Source organism: Astyanax mexicanus, chromosome 11, assembly GCF_023375975.1.
Source record: "Astyanax mexicanus isolate ESR-SI-001 chromosome 11, AstMex3_surface, whole genome shotgun sequence".
Taxonomy (NCBI): domain Eukaryota; kingdom Metazoa; phylum Chordata; class Actinopteri; order Characiformes; family Acestrorhamphidae; genus Astyanax; species Astyanax mexicanus.
In genome coordinates this window covers 41,884,288-41,903,405 of record NC_064418.1, presented here as the reverse complement: position 1 = coordinate 41,903,405, position 19,118 = coordinate 41,884,288, and the positions used below count along the sequence as shown (strand labels likewise).

The 19,118-nt window shown below is 40.0% G+C and overlaps 1 protein-coding gene across 8 annotated transcripts in view; it reads right to left on the bottom strand.

Annotated features, from left to right (window-relative positions):
* Positions 1–19,118, bottom strand: part of LOC103023932 (plakophilin-4) — a 178,789-nt gene that overhangs the window by 13,738 nt on the left and 145,933 nt on the right. For all 8 annotated transcript variants that reach the window (XM_022680133.2, XM_022680134.2, XM_022680128.2 and 5 more), the window contains 3 exons: positions 14,084–14,291; positions 11,442–11,574; positions 7,660–7,873 (listed from right to left, as the gene is read on the bottom strand). In XM_022680133.2, coding sequence (XP_022535854.2) covers positions 7,660–7,873; positions 11,442–11,574; positions 14,084–14,291 — 555 coding nt within the window. The remainder of the gene's footprint in view (positions 1–7,659; positions 7,874–11,441; positions 11,575–14,083; positions 14,292–19,118) is intronic.

Genomic DNA, 19,118 nt, shown 5'->3' with positions numbered 1-19,118 from the left:
GTGGAAATGTCATGTTTTGTGGCTGCTTTGCTGCAACAGGGCCTAACAAGTTTTTAATCTTAGACTCCACTATGAATTCTTCACTGTATGAGAAGTTGAGGTGGAGGTGGACCATACAACATGACAATGAACCGAACATACCTGTCAATCCAATAAGAAATAGCTCAAAAGACAAAAACAAAAAAAAGAAAGCTATGGATTAGCAAAGTCAAAGCCACATCTTAATCATATTAAGACGCTGTGGGGTGATTCAGGGGAAAAGGGAAAAAGTTTACAACAAATATGTTTAAATACATTAAAATGCCAAGTCAGGTGACAGCAGTATATAGGATGATTGTTGATCATAGACAGTACATTCCATTTGCTGCAACAGGGCCCAATGAGTTCTCAACCACAGAATCTACTATGCATTCATCACTGTATGAGAATGTCTGTCCTAAAAACTATTTGCTAAAATTGAGGTGGACCATGCAACATGACAATGAACCAAATATACCAGTCAATCCAATAAGAAATAGCTCAGAAGAAAAAAAAAGAAAGTTATGTATTAGCGAAGTCAAAGCCTGATCTGATCTTAATCCTATTAAGAGGCTGTGGGGTGCTTCAGAGAACAAGTGATGGGACACAATATAAGTTCCTCTTTCTTGACACTGTTGAACTTAACCAAAATGATAATAAGACCATGATTTATGGGGTGTACGAATTTTTCTCTAGGCTGTAGACAGATTTTTTACAGGTTTTGGTGCATAAAATCTTATGTGACACTTACGTACACAATTATGTACAGAACTTTAAATCCACAGCAATCGGGATGTTTGTATACGCTGTGTGTGTGTGAGCGTTTATACTGTGTGTGTGTGTGTGTGTGTGTGTATGTGTGTGGGCAGGAAATTTCTTCTTGATGGGTCCCTGGTGAGCTCTTAAATCTTCTTCAGACGGAGAGCTCTGGTTCGTGTCTCGTTCTACAGTGCTTTCAATTAATGAGCTCAGACTGAAGTCTCTGCAGCGTCTCTGTTTGTGTGCATGTGTGTAAGTCTCTAAGTGTGTGTGTGTGTGTGTGTGTGTGTGTGAAAGAGAGGGAAAAGCTTGCAGTGTAACACAAATGCAGACTGTTCTTGCTCTATTTACTTTACAATCCCTCTCCTGTGAAATAACAGCTGATGTCAGATGATGCTTTTATTTTAGTCAAAGAAAACATCAACACAAATCCCACTGGCCTTCAGATGAACTAGTATGTGACCCCTACACAGCCCAGATGACATACACTCACAGGGAGACAGAACCCTGTTGATGGGCAGACTCTACTGTACACATATAGAAACAGCTGCTCCACCATCATCATCATCTTCATCATCATCATAATCATCAAAGCGGTGGTGATGTAACTGCATTATTCTTGGAAAAGTTAAATTCCATTATAAGTTTTTTTATAAAGGAAAGGACAGAAGGTAATGAAAGAAGCAAGAAAGAGAAACAGAAAGAGAAAGAGAGAGAAGAGTGAAGGAATGAGATAAATACAGATAAAAGAGGAAGTTGATGCTGTGTGTAGAAGACAGAAGAAGTCTCTGTGAGGAAGCAGGAGCAGTGAAGTGGAGAAGCACTCTGCTCACTGCTCCTCTAACTCTAATGAAGTGCTGACAGAGACTGGAGTGGAGACGGAGGAGAGGAGGAAACAGGAGAAGACAGAAAGGAGAAGAGAGAGAGGAGAAATGGAGGAGAGGAGAAGGTTGAGTTGAAATAAAAGGACAACAGGAGGAGAAAAGCAATTAAACACGGCTGTGAGGATGTGAGCTGTTACTCCGACACTCCATAATAAAGTAACCATCACAAATGTGAGTGATTACAGGCAGGATAAAAAGCTGAACAGGAATAGTTATCTTTTTTTTTATTTATCAGTCACCGTTTATTTACACACCATCAATTAACAACTTTTAGGGCGTTAGAAGCGCACGTACTGATAACCAAAACAAGACCGAAAAAAAAGACATTCTCTAAAATAGAGAAAACCGATCCAGATCTTTCTCTCATGGCCCAAGATTGTACCTTCATACGATTAACTCCCCTCCTCACTAATGTAGTAATATCAGTACGGGTAAAACTGAATTAGGGTATTAGTATTAGTAAACTGAATATATTTCCATATACATTTATATAACAGTCCATTCCTTTTGTCTATTTTATGTGAGCATAAATGCACACAGGTAAGTGAAATGCTCTCACAATGGTGATTAAAAAAGAGGTACCCTACTTTATCACAATACATGATAGTACATGTTTTATAGTACAACATACCACATACCCACACCCACACCCACAAACACACACACACACAGAGAGCAGCCTGGGTCAACTTAGACAGCACCTTACCTCCAGAGACCTGATCTCCTCTAAGCTCTTTATGTCTCGCTCTCTCTGTTTCTCGCTCTCTGGTGCCCTACAGATGAACCTACAAGTGTGAAGATGTTGTCTCTCACAAACAGCATTGTCACACCCACACCCACTATATCTCTCTCTCTCTTACTCTATCTAGCTCTCCCTCACTATATCTCACTCTCACTATATCTCACTCACTAAATCTCACTTTCTCTCTCACTATCTCACTTACTCTTTCTCCCTCACTCACTCACTCCTCCTACTCACTTACTAAATGTCTCTCTCACTATGTCTCACTTACTTACTGTATCTCACTATATCTCATTCTATCTATCTTACTTTATCTTTCTCACTCACTCCCTCCTACTTACTCATTCATCTATTTCACTCTCTCTCACTCACTTACCCTCTCACTATATCTCACTCTCTCTCACTCACATACTATATCTCACTTTATCTTACTCACTCACTATATCTCACTTTATCTTACTCACATATATCTCACTCACTCAATATATCTCACTATATCTTACTCACGTACTATATCTCACTTTATCTTACTCACATATATCTCACTCACTCAATATATCTCACTATATCTTACTCACGTACTATATCTCACTATATCTCACTCACATACTATATCTCACTCTCTCACTTTATCTCACTCTATTTCACTCCCGTACTATATCTCACTCTATTTCACTCACTCACTACATCTCACTCACTCTATCTCACTATATCTTACTCACGTACTATATCTCACTCACGTACTATATCTCACTCACGTACTATATCTCACTCACTCACTATATCTCACTCTATTTAACTCACGTACTATATCTCACTCACTCACTATATCTCACTCTATCTCACTTTATCTCACTCTATTTCACTCACGTACTATATCTCACTATTTCACTCACGAACTATATCTCACTCACTCACTATATTTCACTATATCTTACTCACATACTATATCTCACTCACATACTATATCTCACTCACGTACTATATCTCACTCACGTACTATATCTCACTCACTCACTATATCTCACTCTATTTAACTCACGTACTATATCTCACTCACATACTATATCTCACTCACTATATCTCACTCTATTTCACTCACGTACTATATCTCACTCACTCACTATATCTCACTCTCTTACTCACGTACTATATCTCACTCACTCTCTCACTCACTTTATCTCACTCACTAACAATACGCACTTTAAAAGACCATATCTTACAGTTTTTTTTTACTTTATATAATGTAAAATATGATACTCAAGTTTTGGAAAAAGCTATGAATAAGCAGGTGTCTCAACAATTTTGTCCATACAGGTTATTAGAGCATACACAAATCAGACACAACAGATTCTATCAATATATAGAACAACACTCACAATCACTTCTACAACCAGCTAAGATTAAAACCTCTCAATATGGTTCAGTGGTGTTGAAATAAACAAGGTGAGCGATATGCTGCAACCTGTTTGAGGTGACTGAGCGAGAGCTGTTTCATGCCTTGTCATTTCTCATTACCTCATCACGGAGGAAGCTGCGGATTGGCTCTTATCAGATGCGTTCTCCGCTCTAATTGGCTGAGATTATCTGGGGGTGACACTCCGGTTCTGCTTTTTAGTTTTTTTTTTTTGCCCTCGTGTAATTGCTCGACATGGCGCTGTCAACTGCCAATTAGCCAGACGACGTGACACATGCTAACGTCAGAACTAATCACTTCAGCATTAATGAGAGCTGCTTGAGCGAGGAGCGGATCTCCACTGGATATCCGGTTCAAAGAGTAGGAATTAAGAAAAGCGAGAGAGATAGCACCATGACACTGCGTATTACACATGGATACATGCAGCATACATACACACACACCACATACTGCATGTCTTAACATTGTGAGTGTGGGTGTGTGGGTGAGTGAGGGATATTGGCCTGTAGGGGCTGTTAACCTATGACTTGCACAAATCATTCATTTTCTCAACAATGCAAAAAGATATAAAATATATTTTGCATTTCACAGTAATGATGTGATTAAAAAGAGCATACACACACACACACACACACACACAAAATCAGCTGATTCAGACCCCAGGGAGGCAGCCATGTAGGCCGAAGCAGTCCATTAATAACAGTCTACTCCCAAGTGATCCTGACTATGCCTGAAAAACAGACACACAGACACACACACACACATTTTCTCTCACACACACACACATGATGGATCACGATTCCACAAATTCAGCATCTGCTACACTGCAGGAAGAGGCTCTGTTGAAGGGTCCTGCCAGCATTTCTGGCCATTAAGATCTGAGTGTGTGTGTGTGTGTGTGTGTGTGTTTGAACATCACCTTTGTGTCTTTCTGATGTGAATATCACAGCATGGGAGGATCAAATCTCCATCAGTGTCTCTCTATCCAAAAGCCTGGCTCATATGAGTTTTTCCTGCATATAAACCCAAGGAAGGACTTCTTTGATGAGCTGAACTGTCAGATCAGGTGTGTTACAGCAGAGAACTCATGCAGAGGAGAAAAAGTCTGGCATGTCTGATGTTTCTGGCATCTTACCTTCCTTACGTAACCCAAACAGAGCACGGTCTAGCACCGAGAGCAGCAGGGTGATCTGATTCAGCCTGTATGATTCAGACGCACCAGCGGGGGGTGCTGGACACAGGCATGCTGAAGCAGCACTTTAGCTCCTGCAGAAGGTGGAGCGCTGGGGTGAATCACATGAAATGGGTGGGGGTGCTTTAATGTTACTGGCAATACTGAATCATGCATCATGTCTTTCTCCTCTTAAACCCCCATTTTCTCTGTTTATAAACCTAAATGTTTTGTATTAATATTTATCAATGGTTTTACTCTTATTTCTTAGAATTAGCAGCAACCATTACACTACAACAGAGCAACCACCTCAGATATCACAGCAGCCAACTTGCAACAATCTAGCTGTAAGCCATTTAGCAACAATTTAGCAATACTATAACAACCATAAAAATAAAATAGCATAGCAATTTCCTAGCCTGTAGCCTGCTGCTAACCCCAGCTAACACAGCTGAGGCAGTATTAGCATTAGCCGCTAACCATGCTTAGTGCTAGCAGTCTTTCACCGCTCAGAGGTGAGTATTATCGGCCTGTAGCCTGCTGCTAACCCTGGCAAACACTGCTGGAGCAGCATTAGCTTTAGTCACTAATCGTGCTAAGTGCTAGTTCCTTCGCAGTTCAGAAGCAAGTTTATCGTACTGTAGCCTGTGTGTTTACCGTGTTAAAACAAGCTACGTAGGACAAACCACTAGCTATTATAAAAATAATATCACTAATATCAATCGCTTACTGAAACACTTAGGGTTCCTCAGTGTAGCGCTGTCAGGCAGCCTTTAGTAGCTCTATAGTGGCTAGCGCTAGCAGTTGGCCACTAATGCTAATTCTAATGCTGCTGCACCCAGCCTTAGCAGAATTCTGGAAATCTAAGCTTACAGTAAATAAACAGAAGCACTTTACTTACGCAAATAAACAGTTTTTAGAAGAGAAATCTGTGTTGATTAACATTATCAGCACTCGTTTGACTAATCTGTTAGGGCTGCAACAATTAGATGATATAATAGACAATGTAGATTATTTAAATTTGATGACTACAGATTTCATTGTCAACTAATTGTTAATTTCTAACAGTACTGCATTACAGAACGTGCTGGGGACAGAAGTGCAGTGGGAGATGGGTAGGTGGATTGGGGGATTGAACAAAAACCCAGAGAACACTTTAGTTGCTGGCTTTTGGATGCGTTTAAGTAAAGAACAGAGAGAACCGGAAGACATCCCTCAAAGGTTTTAAAATGTCACTTGGCATTTTACTCTATATTCTAGAATAAAGTATGATCTGAATAATTTCTTGTGATATACAGCAGCTTTAGATGCTAAAAACAAGCAAGTTCTATTACCAGCATAAAAAAACTGAGAGCTGTAGGAAGGCAGTGGCGCAGTGGGTAGGACAGACACCTCAAGGTTGATGACTGTCATGGTTGAGATCAGGGACCTCCCTGCTACAGCGAGCAGGACTCTCCTGAGGCTTACAGACTTACTGGACTATCCAGGGCATCCCAAGTTTTGAAACACTATAAAGCAGTTTCCCAGAGACAGATTAATGGAGATTTCCATTCGAATGGAAATGTTATACCCTTACTTTTGGAAAAAGAAAAATACCCCTGATTTTGGAAGAAACTATGAACAAGTAGGTGTCCCAATACATTTGTCCATGATGGAAGTCTATGATGGAAATGATAAAGCTGATAGCACCTGGTCTAAAAGGTTTCATCAGGCTGAATTTCCTGATGTAAGAATGCAGTGAATCCTGTTCTGACATGCTTAACAAGCCTGAAGAAAGCATGTGCAGCTCTGACCCAACTTAAAATGCAGACAAACCCCAGAAAACAGGCAGCAAAGTTTGTAACAATTGCTAGAGAGGAGGATGAATAATTTATACATTAGTTTGTGTGATTTATAATGTGTGCGTTTTTGCTGGCAGATGGCAATTTGAAAACTAGGCTGTTGAGTGAAAAGACAGACTGCATGCTTCAATAAGGAAGGCAGACGTAAGCTGTCTCACATTACACACACACACACACACTCACTCATGAACTCAGATTCCCTCAAAGACATAAACCCACTCATTCACTCAAATAACCAGCAGATTCGCTCATACATTCATAGACTTGCACTAGGGAACAAAGACTGTGAAATATCTTAAAGACAAACCGAAATAAATGCACAGATTTCCCTCACACTCATTTACGCAAACTTTCAGATTCACTCAGGCACTTATTTGGTTATATTCACATTTACATTTCTGGCATTTAACTGAAGCTCTTATCCAGAGAGATTTACAAGGTTATTCCTATTAGAGATGGGCCAGTGTAGGGTTAAGAGAATTCATATAGGTGTAGCACAGCATTCAGTCACACAGGCCGAGAATTGAACCGCAGTCTCCCACACGATGTGTTATACATTCATCATATCATAGATAAGCTCATGCATTCACAATTCACTGAATCCACTGAATCACATAATCCATTAAATTTACCTAATTTTTTTCACTAGACTCATTGATAACCCTGACATTCATATAATCTCAGATTGATTCACTAATATTCACATTAAATGCTGTTAGATTTATGAAAAAAGTCATACACACAAACAATTTAATCCCACAATCAGATTTAACTCATAAAATCATTGCTCAAAGATCTACTGATACTGTTAAGTCATTTTCTCTTACCTGTGACGATCTCACGGACTTCAGCATCCACGGTTTTTCTCAGTAGGCGGAGCAGTGCAGGCACACCCCCTGCGTTCCTCACAGCGATCTTGTTGTCATCCGTGGCTTTACCATACACAAGGTTCCTCAGAGCACCACACGAGTTCCGCTGCACTTCCAGGGCTTTGTGATCCAGCAGATCCACTAGATGCTTAATCCCACCCAGCCGACAAACCTGAGCAACGACAAGACACGCCTCCAAGTTTAACCCACAGAGTAGTCTCACTAATTTATTTAGATTAAAAAAAAAACAGGTAAGCACCTTTTAAAGTAAACAATCTCCTTATTTTATTAATGATATAGCACTTTTAAATGTATTAAAATATGAAACGCCCTTGTTAACAGAGAAAAACAGGCCTACACATGTAGAGTGACAATTAATAAAGCTCTGCTAAAAGAGTCAAGATATAGCTTTTGTGCTTTTAAAAGGCTACATTAGCATTATAGCCAAATGCAAACAAACTCTGATGTGTAAAGAGCTGTGTAAAGAGTGCTTTATAAATAAAGCTTACTTACTTACTTACTTTAAGCCACATGTTATACAGGTGTGTATTGTTTGTGTGGCTGTGTAAACAGCAAAAAACACATTTTCAATTCCTATTTGAACCATTTCAATATGTGGTACTGAAATCCGATATTTTTCTGTACAGTATTTTTCAGATTTTTCACACTATAAGGTGCACTTTCATTGAACGTGTATTTTTTGTTCTATTTCCATACTTTAAAGTTAAACGAGTGCTGGATGTTAATCTACACAGATTTATTTCCTTAAAACTGTTTATTTGGGTGAGTAAAGCACTTCCATGTATTTACAGTAAGCTTAGATTTCCAGATTCCACTAAGGCTGGGTGCAGCAGCATTAGCATTAGCGCTAACCGCAGCGCTGGCCTACACTACACTAGCGCTATCCTTGTTTAGACTGTATATCATCACTGTCCAATGAAAAACATGTATCTCCAAAATAGCAACTTTACAGTAGAGACATGAAACCTCTTTAACTTTTAATGGAAGTCAATGTAAAAAGAATTAATTCCCAGTTATTCTGGAGAATTTCTATTGGTCCATTAATCAAGAAATTTGGAAACAGTGTAAGGGGACAGTTTGTGTGTTTAAGTATTGTAGTAAACTAAAAATGAACAAAAATGGAGATAATTGTTTTTCATTGGACAGTGACAATATACAGTAATATTCTTTCTTGTTTATACAGGTATATGTTATATTTGTTTTGTTGTTTTTCACTCACAGCTCCTCGCAACTAACCCCAAGGAGCAGGACTCAAGATACCCTTCATGAACATTCAACATCTCCGTGTGCCGTGAGAAGAGGACCACTGTGCAAACATATAGTCTTTCTTGTGAACACAGTGTTCTCACAAGAGGTGTGTAGTTAAATTGTGTGTTTAACTTTAACATTTTGAATCCCAAGAATAAACACACACTAAATAAATCCGCTCACGGTGAGCTCTGTGTGTGTGTGTGTTTACAGAGTATCTGTGCATAATTGCTCTAACACAGGACTATGCTGCTATCACTGTGGAAATCAAAGCTCTTGTGCACCACAGAGACGAGTTCTGGAAAGAAAAACAGCTTTTTTGAGGGAAGGCATGTGTGTGTGAGAGTCTGAGGACAAAGGCAATATCCTCAGGACTGATTGAGTAAATCTCTGAAGCTCAGGGTGGAGGCATGCTTTCATGGCTGCGCAAAATGTTCTGATAAACTTCACTTCTGCAGCTCCGCTGTGTGGAAATATTCCTCACTTTCCAAGAAAAACAGAGAAAAACAAGCCTACACATGTAAAGTGACAGTTAATAAAGCTCTGCTGAAAGAAACAACAACATGTAGCTTTTTGGTTTTTAAAAGGCTACGTTAACATTGCAGGTAAATGGGCACAACTTTAAAATAAGACTACCTTTATAAAGTGTTTATAAATGGTTTACAATTAGTTTATTAATAGTTACTAATTGGGTTGTAAATGCCTTAAATATCATTAATAATCAGTTATAACACATACATCGAAAGGGCAACAATATAACAATATAACAATACATAACAATGGCTGTGGGTTCACTATTTAACAAACAACAGGTCATTGTTGCCCTGTCTATGTATGTGTTATCACTAATTATTAATGTTTTTAAGCCATTAACAACCTAATTAGTAACCATTAATAAACTAATTGTAAACCATTCATAAACCCTTTATAAAGGTAGTCTTATTTTAAAGTAGTACCAATAAATGCAGTCAAAATCTGATGTTTTACGACACATGTGACACAGGTGTGGCATTTGTGTGGCTGTGTTAACAGCAAAAAACTTTTTGATCCACTTCAATATGTGGTACTGAAATCTGAAAAGCTGATATTTTTCGTACCATATTTTTCGCACTAAAAGGCTCACCGGATTATATGGTGCACTATCAATAAACATCTTTTTGTGGTCTATTTTCAAGCTTTAAAGTGAATTGAATGCTGGATATTAATCTACACAGATTTTTCTCCTAAAAACTGTTTATTTGGGTGAGAAAAGCGCTTGCCTTTAATTACAGTAAGCTTAGATTTCCAGATTCTCACTAAGGCTGGGTGCAGCAGCATTAGCATTAAAGCTATCTGCAGCGCTAGCCTACACTACACTTAAGCTACACTGTGGAACCCTGAGTGCTCCTTAATGTAAGCCAGGGAGATATTAGCTAGCGGTTCGTCCCATGTACTTTGTTTTACCTCGTGTGACAGTCATATGAAGAAATCAACAAGCAACAAACTTAAACTTCAAAATAAAGGCAGATCCCAGTGGATCTAGATCAAGTTCAGAGTTGACAGAGTTGTTTGTTCGATACACGGGTTTGGGAAGCTGCCAATGTTTGTGAACCCTCACTGCTCTCTGGGGGCTGCAAGGATGACTGCCCACTTGTCCGGGCATGTGTGCTCACTCTCACAGTCATACTGTCTTACCTCCATCAGTCACTCTGAAAAGCCTATGTGTTTTTAATATTATATAACAAATTGTTTTAATGAAATGAATGAAATTAATAAACAAATGCTGATACTTGTTTTGAGCTTTCAATTGGATTTACCCAATACAATTACTCCAAATTAACTACATACCATAATAAGATAAATTATACTTCATTAATTTTAATAATTTTTACAATGGAATTGAATGTGCACATACACACACAGGCTACAAAAAACAATATGATGATTAAACGTTTAAAAGGTGTTATTAGTGTATCGTTTTGCTGTTATGTGTTTTTTATACTGATTTGTGTGATGGCCAATAATCAAATCTGCTTTAAATGAATGGGCTATAGGACTTTGAAATGAAGCACTTTAATCTGTAAAAGCATATTCATGTGTGTGTGTGTGTGTTAAAAGAAGTGGAATAAAGGGAGCAGTTTCAGTGCTTTTTATCCTGCGTTTCTGACGGTGAATGAAAGCTGATGTCATAATTCAGTGTAAGCAAGGTCAGTGAGTGATGTATTCATCACAGAGTGTGTGAGGGACCGTGTGTGACAAGCTCCTGCTGGTTGAAAAGGATTTTTTCTTTTAGGGTTTCTCCAGCTCCCTGCTGAGTTGAGAGTCCACTAGGCAGAGCTGCCCACCTCTCTCTCTTTCTGTATGTGTGTGTGTGTATATGTGTGTGTGTGTGTGCACATTAGCGTAGCATTGATTTGTATGCATGAATGACATCTCAGGCTTGCTTATAATTCAGCAGCAGTTAGTGTGTGTGTGTGTGCATGAGCGTGTACCTCAGTCTTGGTGCGGTTATCTCCGAAGCACAGGTGCTGCAGGTAGGCTGCTGCATTGGCCTGTACTGAGGGGAACTGGTGCTGCAGCATGTGGATCACCTCTGGCAACTCAGGATCCCTCCACGCGAACTCTCTGTGACACACAATCACACACACACACAGTTTAAGTACAGCATTTCTTCATTATTAAAATAAAATAAAACTAGTGGTGACTGAAATGATATTGAAATTAAATGAACCACTTGAATCAAAAGCTTGACCTTCCATAGTGTGGATCTGTGTTGGCTTCTCCAGCTTTCACTTTATCGTGTGTCCAACGTAAGCTGACGTTCTGCTTTCATGACACCAGTTTCCGAGTCTGGAAGTGATGAGCTGGTCTCCAGTATCAACACCACCATATACTTCTAGTGTAGATGTACTTGCTGTTTCGTTCATTTTGAACAGGGCTTTTAGTACTAGGATGGGTTTGTAAAATTTGAGGGTGAAAATATTAAATCAATAACACACCAAGATGGTGGTGGAACAGTTTTGGGGTTTTGAAACTTCACAATTTTACAGCTTAATTTTGGTTGTTCTGGACTTTCTTTAAAGGGGAAAACAGCCATGTTTGAAGCTCACATTCCATCAGTTCTACGCACCAAAGTAATCATACTTTCTGTGATCTCATTTTCACCTGGTCACTTCATGTGTTTTGAGCATCAGGATTATATCTGGATAAGACCACGTCATATGAAATTGTGGTTTAACAATTTGCATTTAAATATGAATTTAAACAAGAAACAAATCATCACTCAAACCACTTTAGGAGCCTCTTTTTAAAGAAGTGTAAACAGTCATCCAATTTCTCTTCAAACGAGCCAATTTAGTCTAATTCACATAAAGATGCACCTGACTACCAATTGTGGTTATAATCTTATCAACATACAATCCAGATACCACTAACATTCACTGACCAGTATTAAATAGGGTCTTAAATTTAGACGCTCCCAAACATCAAACTCTGTACCTCACCTCAGGCACACTGTGACGCTGTACCTGCTGAATGGAGTGTAAAATGACATTTTGAAGGGCACAGTGTAAAATATAGCCAGTCCTGAGTGGGTGTGGCTGATAGACTGAATGGAAGAATGGGGAAAAGCTGGGCAACTGCACAGCTATAGTGAGCCCATCTAATCTAAAGCAGCCTGGGGCAAAACACAGCATTTACCCTGCTGTGAGCTTGCTGAAACCACACACACACACACACACACACACACGCACGCACACACACACACTTCCCAAGTGAGACTTTAGTATTATGTCCTATAAATCTCTCCTCTACCAGTCTTCGCTACTTAACATGTGTGTGTGCACGTGAGTAACAGCGGGTGTGGGAGCGTGGCCCTTCTAACACACTTGGTTAATGTCAACATGGACAGGAGTGTGAACAGCACTCTCGATGAGCGAGGTCAGGGAAACTGCAGAGAGCAGGTCAACAGAACAGAACAGAAAAAAAAAAACGTCTCACACACACACACACACTCGCTCGCACTCTCCCACGTGTCTTGCATTGCCATTGAGAGTAGTGCTCGCAGCCCAGTGTGAATTCAGAGTAAAGTGGGCCAGGCATGTGGCTTAATGTCCAAAAGCTCGGCTCTGTGCCCAGGGGGATCCGGCATGAGCCGAGAGAATGCACAAGTGATGAGCCAGCAGTGAGTGATAAACTGGTCCAGTAAGCACCGCTACATTCAAACTGCCTTTACAACAGCCAGAAAGATAGAAAGGCAACACTTTTACAATGTTTACAATGTTTACAATGATAACTATGTATATGTATACAGCTCTGAAAAAAATTAAGAAAACACCAAATTGAAAACCTTTGAAATCAAGAGGAAGACGGATGATCACAAGCCATCAAACCAAACTGAAATGCTTGAATTTTTGCACCAGGAGTGCAGGCATAAAGTTATCCAAAAGCAGTGTGTAAGACTGGTGGAGGAGAACACGTCAAGATGCATGAAAACTGTGATTAAAAACCAGGGTTATTCCACCAAATATTGATTTCTGAACACCTTATAAATATGAACTTGTTTTCTTTGCATTATTTGAGGTCTAAAAGCGCTGCCTCTTTTTTGTTATTTCAGCCATTTCTCATTTTCTGCAAATAAATGCTCTAAATGACAATATTTTTATTTGGGATTTGGGAGAAATGCTGTCCGTAAATAGCAAAATCAGAGAAACTGATTCAGAAACAGAGGTGGTCTCAATTGTTTTTCCAGAGCTGTACATGTACATATATAGTTTATCTAGTATACATTAACAATACAGTCACACAGAGCTTTAGTTCATTTGCTTAAAAAGCAGTAATGTTAAAAAAATACATATCATAAACTGGTGTTTCTGCTTAATGTGTTGGTTTAACAATTTAGAAAAGTCAAGCTTTTATATTTTTAATTTTTCCATTCATCATCCAGTACCTTGTTTTGATACTTAATACTTTTTAAAAATTAAAACACATTTGCACTTTATGATGATTTATTGAAGATTTAAAAAATATTATTTTTTATCATTATAAAGAAAGTAATGAATAAAATGGATGAATATAGTGAAAATATTATTTATTAATTGTATTTTTTTTTTTAATAAAAGACTTTAGGACATACCTAGGGTCTTTCTGGATACTGTCGATGGAAGGTGAGCGAGTGGCCCCGTCGTCCACTCCCACGGCCGGGCGGGTGTAGCCATCAGGGGGCCGGTAGGGTCCAGGTCGGTACGGTTCTGAGTACGGGGCCGCCGGGTTCAGCATGTAGGAGCTTCTTTGGTAGGTCAGGTTGCTACGCTGGCTGGAGCTTCTCTGCAGGTTCCCCACACCTAGAATAAGAAGTACACAGATAAGAACAATGTGAAAAACAGCAATAGAGAGTGCACAAGAGCACGAGAGAGACAATGTGTGTGTGTGTGTGTGTGTGTGTGTGTGTGTCTGAGAGTGTGTGTTTACACAGTGTTTTTCACACACAGTCACTCCCTCAATCTGGAAGTCATTTATGTTATGAGTGAGTGCTGTGCTGGATGCTTTTTTTTGTGCAGCAGATTTACACAGTACATCCTGCAGGTTGTGTTGAGGGATGAGTGTACAGGGAGAGATAATCACTGTGGGACATAAAAACTGACCGTCATTTAATCAGTTTATATCATATAAACCCACACCCATCTGTATATTATGTCTTATATTCTTTTGTAATCAACTTCATAAAATAATATTAATAATAATATATCGATATAATATACACTGCTCAAAAAAATAAAGGGAACACTCAAATAACACATCCTAGATCTGAATGAATGAAATATTCTCATTGAATACTTTGTTCTGTACAAAGTTGAATGTGCTGACAACAAAATCACACAAAAATCATCAAAGGAAATCAAATTTATTAACCAATGGAGGCCTGCATTTGGAGCCACACACAAAATTAAAGTGAAAAAACACACTACAGGCTGATCCAACTTTAATGTAATGTCCTTAAAACAAGTCAAAATGAGGCTCAGTATTGTGTGTGGCCTCCACGTGCCTGTATGACCTCCCTACAACGCCTGGGCATGCTCCTGATGAGGTGGCGGATGGTCTCCTGAGGGATCTCCTCCCAGACCTGGACTAAAGCATCCGCCAACTCCTGGACAGTCTGTGGTGCAACGTGACGTTGGTGGATGGAGCGAGACATGTCCCAGATGTGCTCAATCGGATTCAGGTCTGGGGAACGGGCGGGCCAGTCCATAGCTTCAATGCCTTCATCTTGCAGGAACTGCTGACACACTCCAGCCACATGAGGTCTAGCATTGTCCTGCATTAGGAGGAACCCAGGGCCAACCGCACCAGCATATGGTCTCACAAGGGGTCTGAGGATCTCATCTCGGTACCTAATGGCAGTCAGGCTACCTCTGGGGAGCACATGGAGGGCTGTGCGGCCCTCCAAAGAAATGCCACCCCACACCATTACTGACCCACTGCCAAACCGGTCATGCTGAAGGATGTTGCAGGCAGCAGACCGCTCTCCACGGCGTCTCCAGACTCGGTCACGTCTGTCATGTGCTCAGTGTGAACCTGCTTTCATCTGTGAAGAGCACAAGGTGCCTGTGGCGAATTTGCCAATCCTGGTGTTCTCTGGCAAATGCCAAGCGTCCTGCACGGTGTTGGGCTGTGAGCACAACCCCCATCTGTGGAGGTCGGGCCCTCATACCATCCTCATGGAGTCAGTTTCTAACCGTTTGTGCAGACACATGCACATTTGTGGCCTGCTGGAGGTCATTTTGCAGGGCTCTGGCAGTGCTCCTCCTGTTCCTTCTTGCACAAAGGCGGAGGTAGCGGTCCTGCTGCTGGGTTGTTGCCCTCCTACGGCCTCCTCCACGTCTCCTGGTGTACTGGCCTGTCTCCTGGTAGCGCCTCCAGCCTCTGGACACTACGCTGACAGACACAGCAAACCTTCTTGCCACAGCTCGCATTGATGTGCCATCCTGGATGAGCTGCACTACCTGAGCCACTTGTGTGGGTTGTAGAGTCCGTCTCATGCTACCACGAGTGTGAAAGCACCACCAACATTCAAAACTGACCAAAACATCAGCCAGACAGCATAGGTTCTGAGAAGTGGTCTGTGGTCCCCACCTGCAGAACCACTCCTTTATTCAGTGTGTCTTGCTAATTGCCAATAATTTCCACCTGTTGTCTATTCCACTTGCACAACAGCAGGTGAAATTGATTGTCAATCAGTGTTGCTTCCTAAGTGGACAGTTTAATTTCACAGAAGTTTGATTTACTTGGAGTTATATTGTGTTATTTGAGTGTTCCCTTTATTTTTTTGAGCAGTGTATATAAGAGCCACTTAACAGGAGAGAGATAAAACCTTTATCACTTTTAATGGAAGTCAATCTAAAATTTTAGGTAATTTAGGAGAATTTCTACTGGTCATTTCCTCAAGAAATGTGGAGACAGTGTAAGTGACAGTTCAAAGTGTGTGTTCAAATTACGTAGTAAACTAAAAATTGACAAAAATGCACATACTTGTTTTTCATAAGACAGCGACAATACATTATATTTTTTTCTTTTTTTCCTATCTATTATAACCTTTAAGACGAGCAACAGGACATTCCAAGTATATTCCAAGCAAATATGCAGAACCAGAGGCTTTTGCCAAGACATGAATTTCTGTAAATGACATTTAACAAAATGAATATAGCAGAAAACAACTCATTTCTATGTAAAAATGTATGAAGACCCGCCAGTACTGTGAGTTTTGCTCTCAGTACTATATCCCACCCTGTTGAAATGTAGGCCCTCCCTAAGAGACAAGGCCCACACAGAATTGTGCAAGATTAAGTATCGAGGTGGAAACGACTGTTCAAACATTGAGGTTCACAGCTGGGCTCAACAGGGTTTGGGAGGGTTAGCCACAATGCTAACAGTCGGCTTCGGCAGGGGTGAAGCTGTGATGCTAACAGACACAGCAGTCAGGCTTGGCAGGTTTGCACAAGGTAAGCCACAATGTTAACAGCTGGCCCTTTGGCAGGGTTGAGGCTGCTATGCTAACACACACAGCAGGACAGAGTAGAATATATATTATTTAGTTTTTATTGCTATCATTTATATGATTTATTTATTATTAGTTAATTTTGATCTGAGATGTTGGTGCTCTAGAAGGACATCTACTAGCAGAAATGGTGCAGTGCTCCTTTTTTAATGACTCCTAACTGCTTAAAATAAATAAAACATATGTTTCATATTTAACTTCCAGAAATCAGGTCATCTTTTACTGGCATAGTCATTCACAGTACCAGACATTTTAAACAAGGATGCCCAAACTTTCACACACAACCGTATATAAGAGCCTCAGTGTAATATGTTCCATATCAAGATTATAAATAGGACACATTCACACACACACACATATACATATACATACATACAAGAGACAGATCACACTTATTTTCCTAATTGATCCTTGAACTTCCTGAATGATGCATGGTGCGCGCACACACCCTTTCCATCCTGCCAAGCTTTCAAATATTTAGTCTGTGAGCATCTTGGCTGAATCTTCATTCTTAAATAATTACTCCTTCTCCCTCCACTTGCGTCACTGCTGTAATACGGCCAGCTCTCCTGGATGCTGCCCAGTAATGGGCCATGTGACTCAGAGTGGGTCAGCCACATTAGAGAGAATGAGGCAGAAACAGAACACACACACAAACAACACAACTAATGTCCTTAATCGTGTACTGAGCGGAACATCTCCCAGTGTGAGCAAAAACTCAAAAACTATATGTACACAAGTATGTAGGCACCCTTTCTAATAAATGAATGTAGATTATTGTTTGTTGTACCCATTGCCCATTGCTTCCATATATGTGCAATAGGATATACCCTGTATGACCCTGTAATAAAGATAAACAGGTAAACCTGGGACTCTGAGTTGTCCAGTGTGCTAAGCGCTGCCACTATGTTTAGGAGATTGCTGGTTCGAATCCTGTTCATGCAGCTTGCCATCAGCTGCCGGAGCCCTGAGAGCAAAAAATTGGCCTTGCTCTGTGTGGGTGGATAGATGGTGGTCTCTCCACACATCACTCCAAAGGGTGATGTGGATCAGCACAAGGCGTCTGTGAGCTGATGTATCAGAACCGAGTCGCTGCGCTTTCCTCCGAGCACGCCGTGATGCTACTCGGCAAGAAAAATAGTTGGAGTCTGATTTCACACTTATCAGAGGAAGTATGTGCTAGTCCTCAAACTCCTGATGTTGGGGCATCACTAGTGATAGGGGGAGTCCTAATGAGCGGATTGGGTAATTGGCTGTGTAAATGGGGGATAAAATGGGAAAAATTTGAAACAAAATATTAGGCATCATGCCTAATACCAGGTGTGTGCTGTAGAGAGGTATAAAGCACTCCAGCACTGAACTGTAGAGAAGTAAAACTGGAATGGAATGGATCTGGAATGATCTCGGGAAACATCCAGTACTTTTGGGATGAGTTGGGGAGTTATGGATGATGGGTGTGGTGGTGATAATTTAACAAACATCCTGACCTCTCTAATGCTCTTGTCACTGAACAGAATCAAAATTCTCACAGCAAAAAAACAAAAAAAAAACTAAAATGCTCTAAAATCCCATTAAAAAAAACTTAAATGAAAGCAGGATGTTTTTAATTTAATTAATACTCTTGATCTTTAAAAGAAACTATGAATCAGCAGGCTATAGTATATTATTTTATATTATGTATTATGTATATAACAGTTGGGGAGAGTTATTCACTTTTAAGCCCCACTTCTGTGAATACAAATCTTAACTTGACCTCTACTTTTCCCATCCTTACTGAGTGCTACCTTTTTTTTATCAGTCTTCTGTTTTTTGGGGGGGATCAATTACTTGATTTTTTTAGAATGATTGGCAGTGGCTTAGAGGAGCTTATGGCTGATCTGAGGAGTTATACTACTTCTAAAGCTGTGAAATGTGCATAGTTTAGCCTGTTCTAACAAAGACAAAGCACAAAATCACAGCTCTAGCAAGCTAGTACTGAACCTTCTAAAACAACTCAATAATTTTACATAAACAATTTTCTACTCATTTAACTACAGTATCTGAACATTGTATCATCATTTACTATCTGAACAGTGTACCATCATTTCCCCACAGTATTTAAAGAGTGTACCATCAG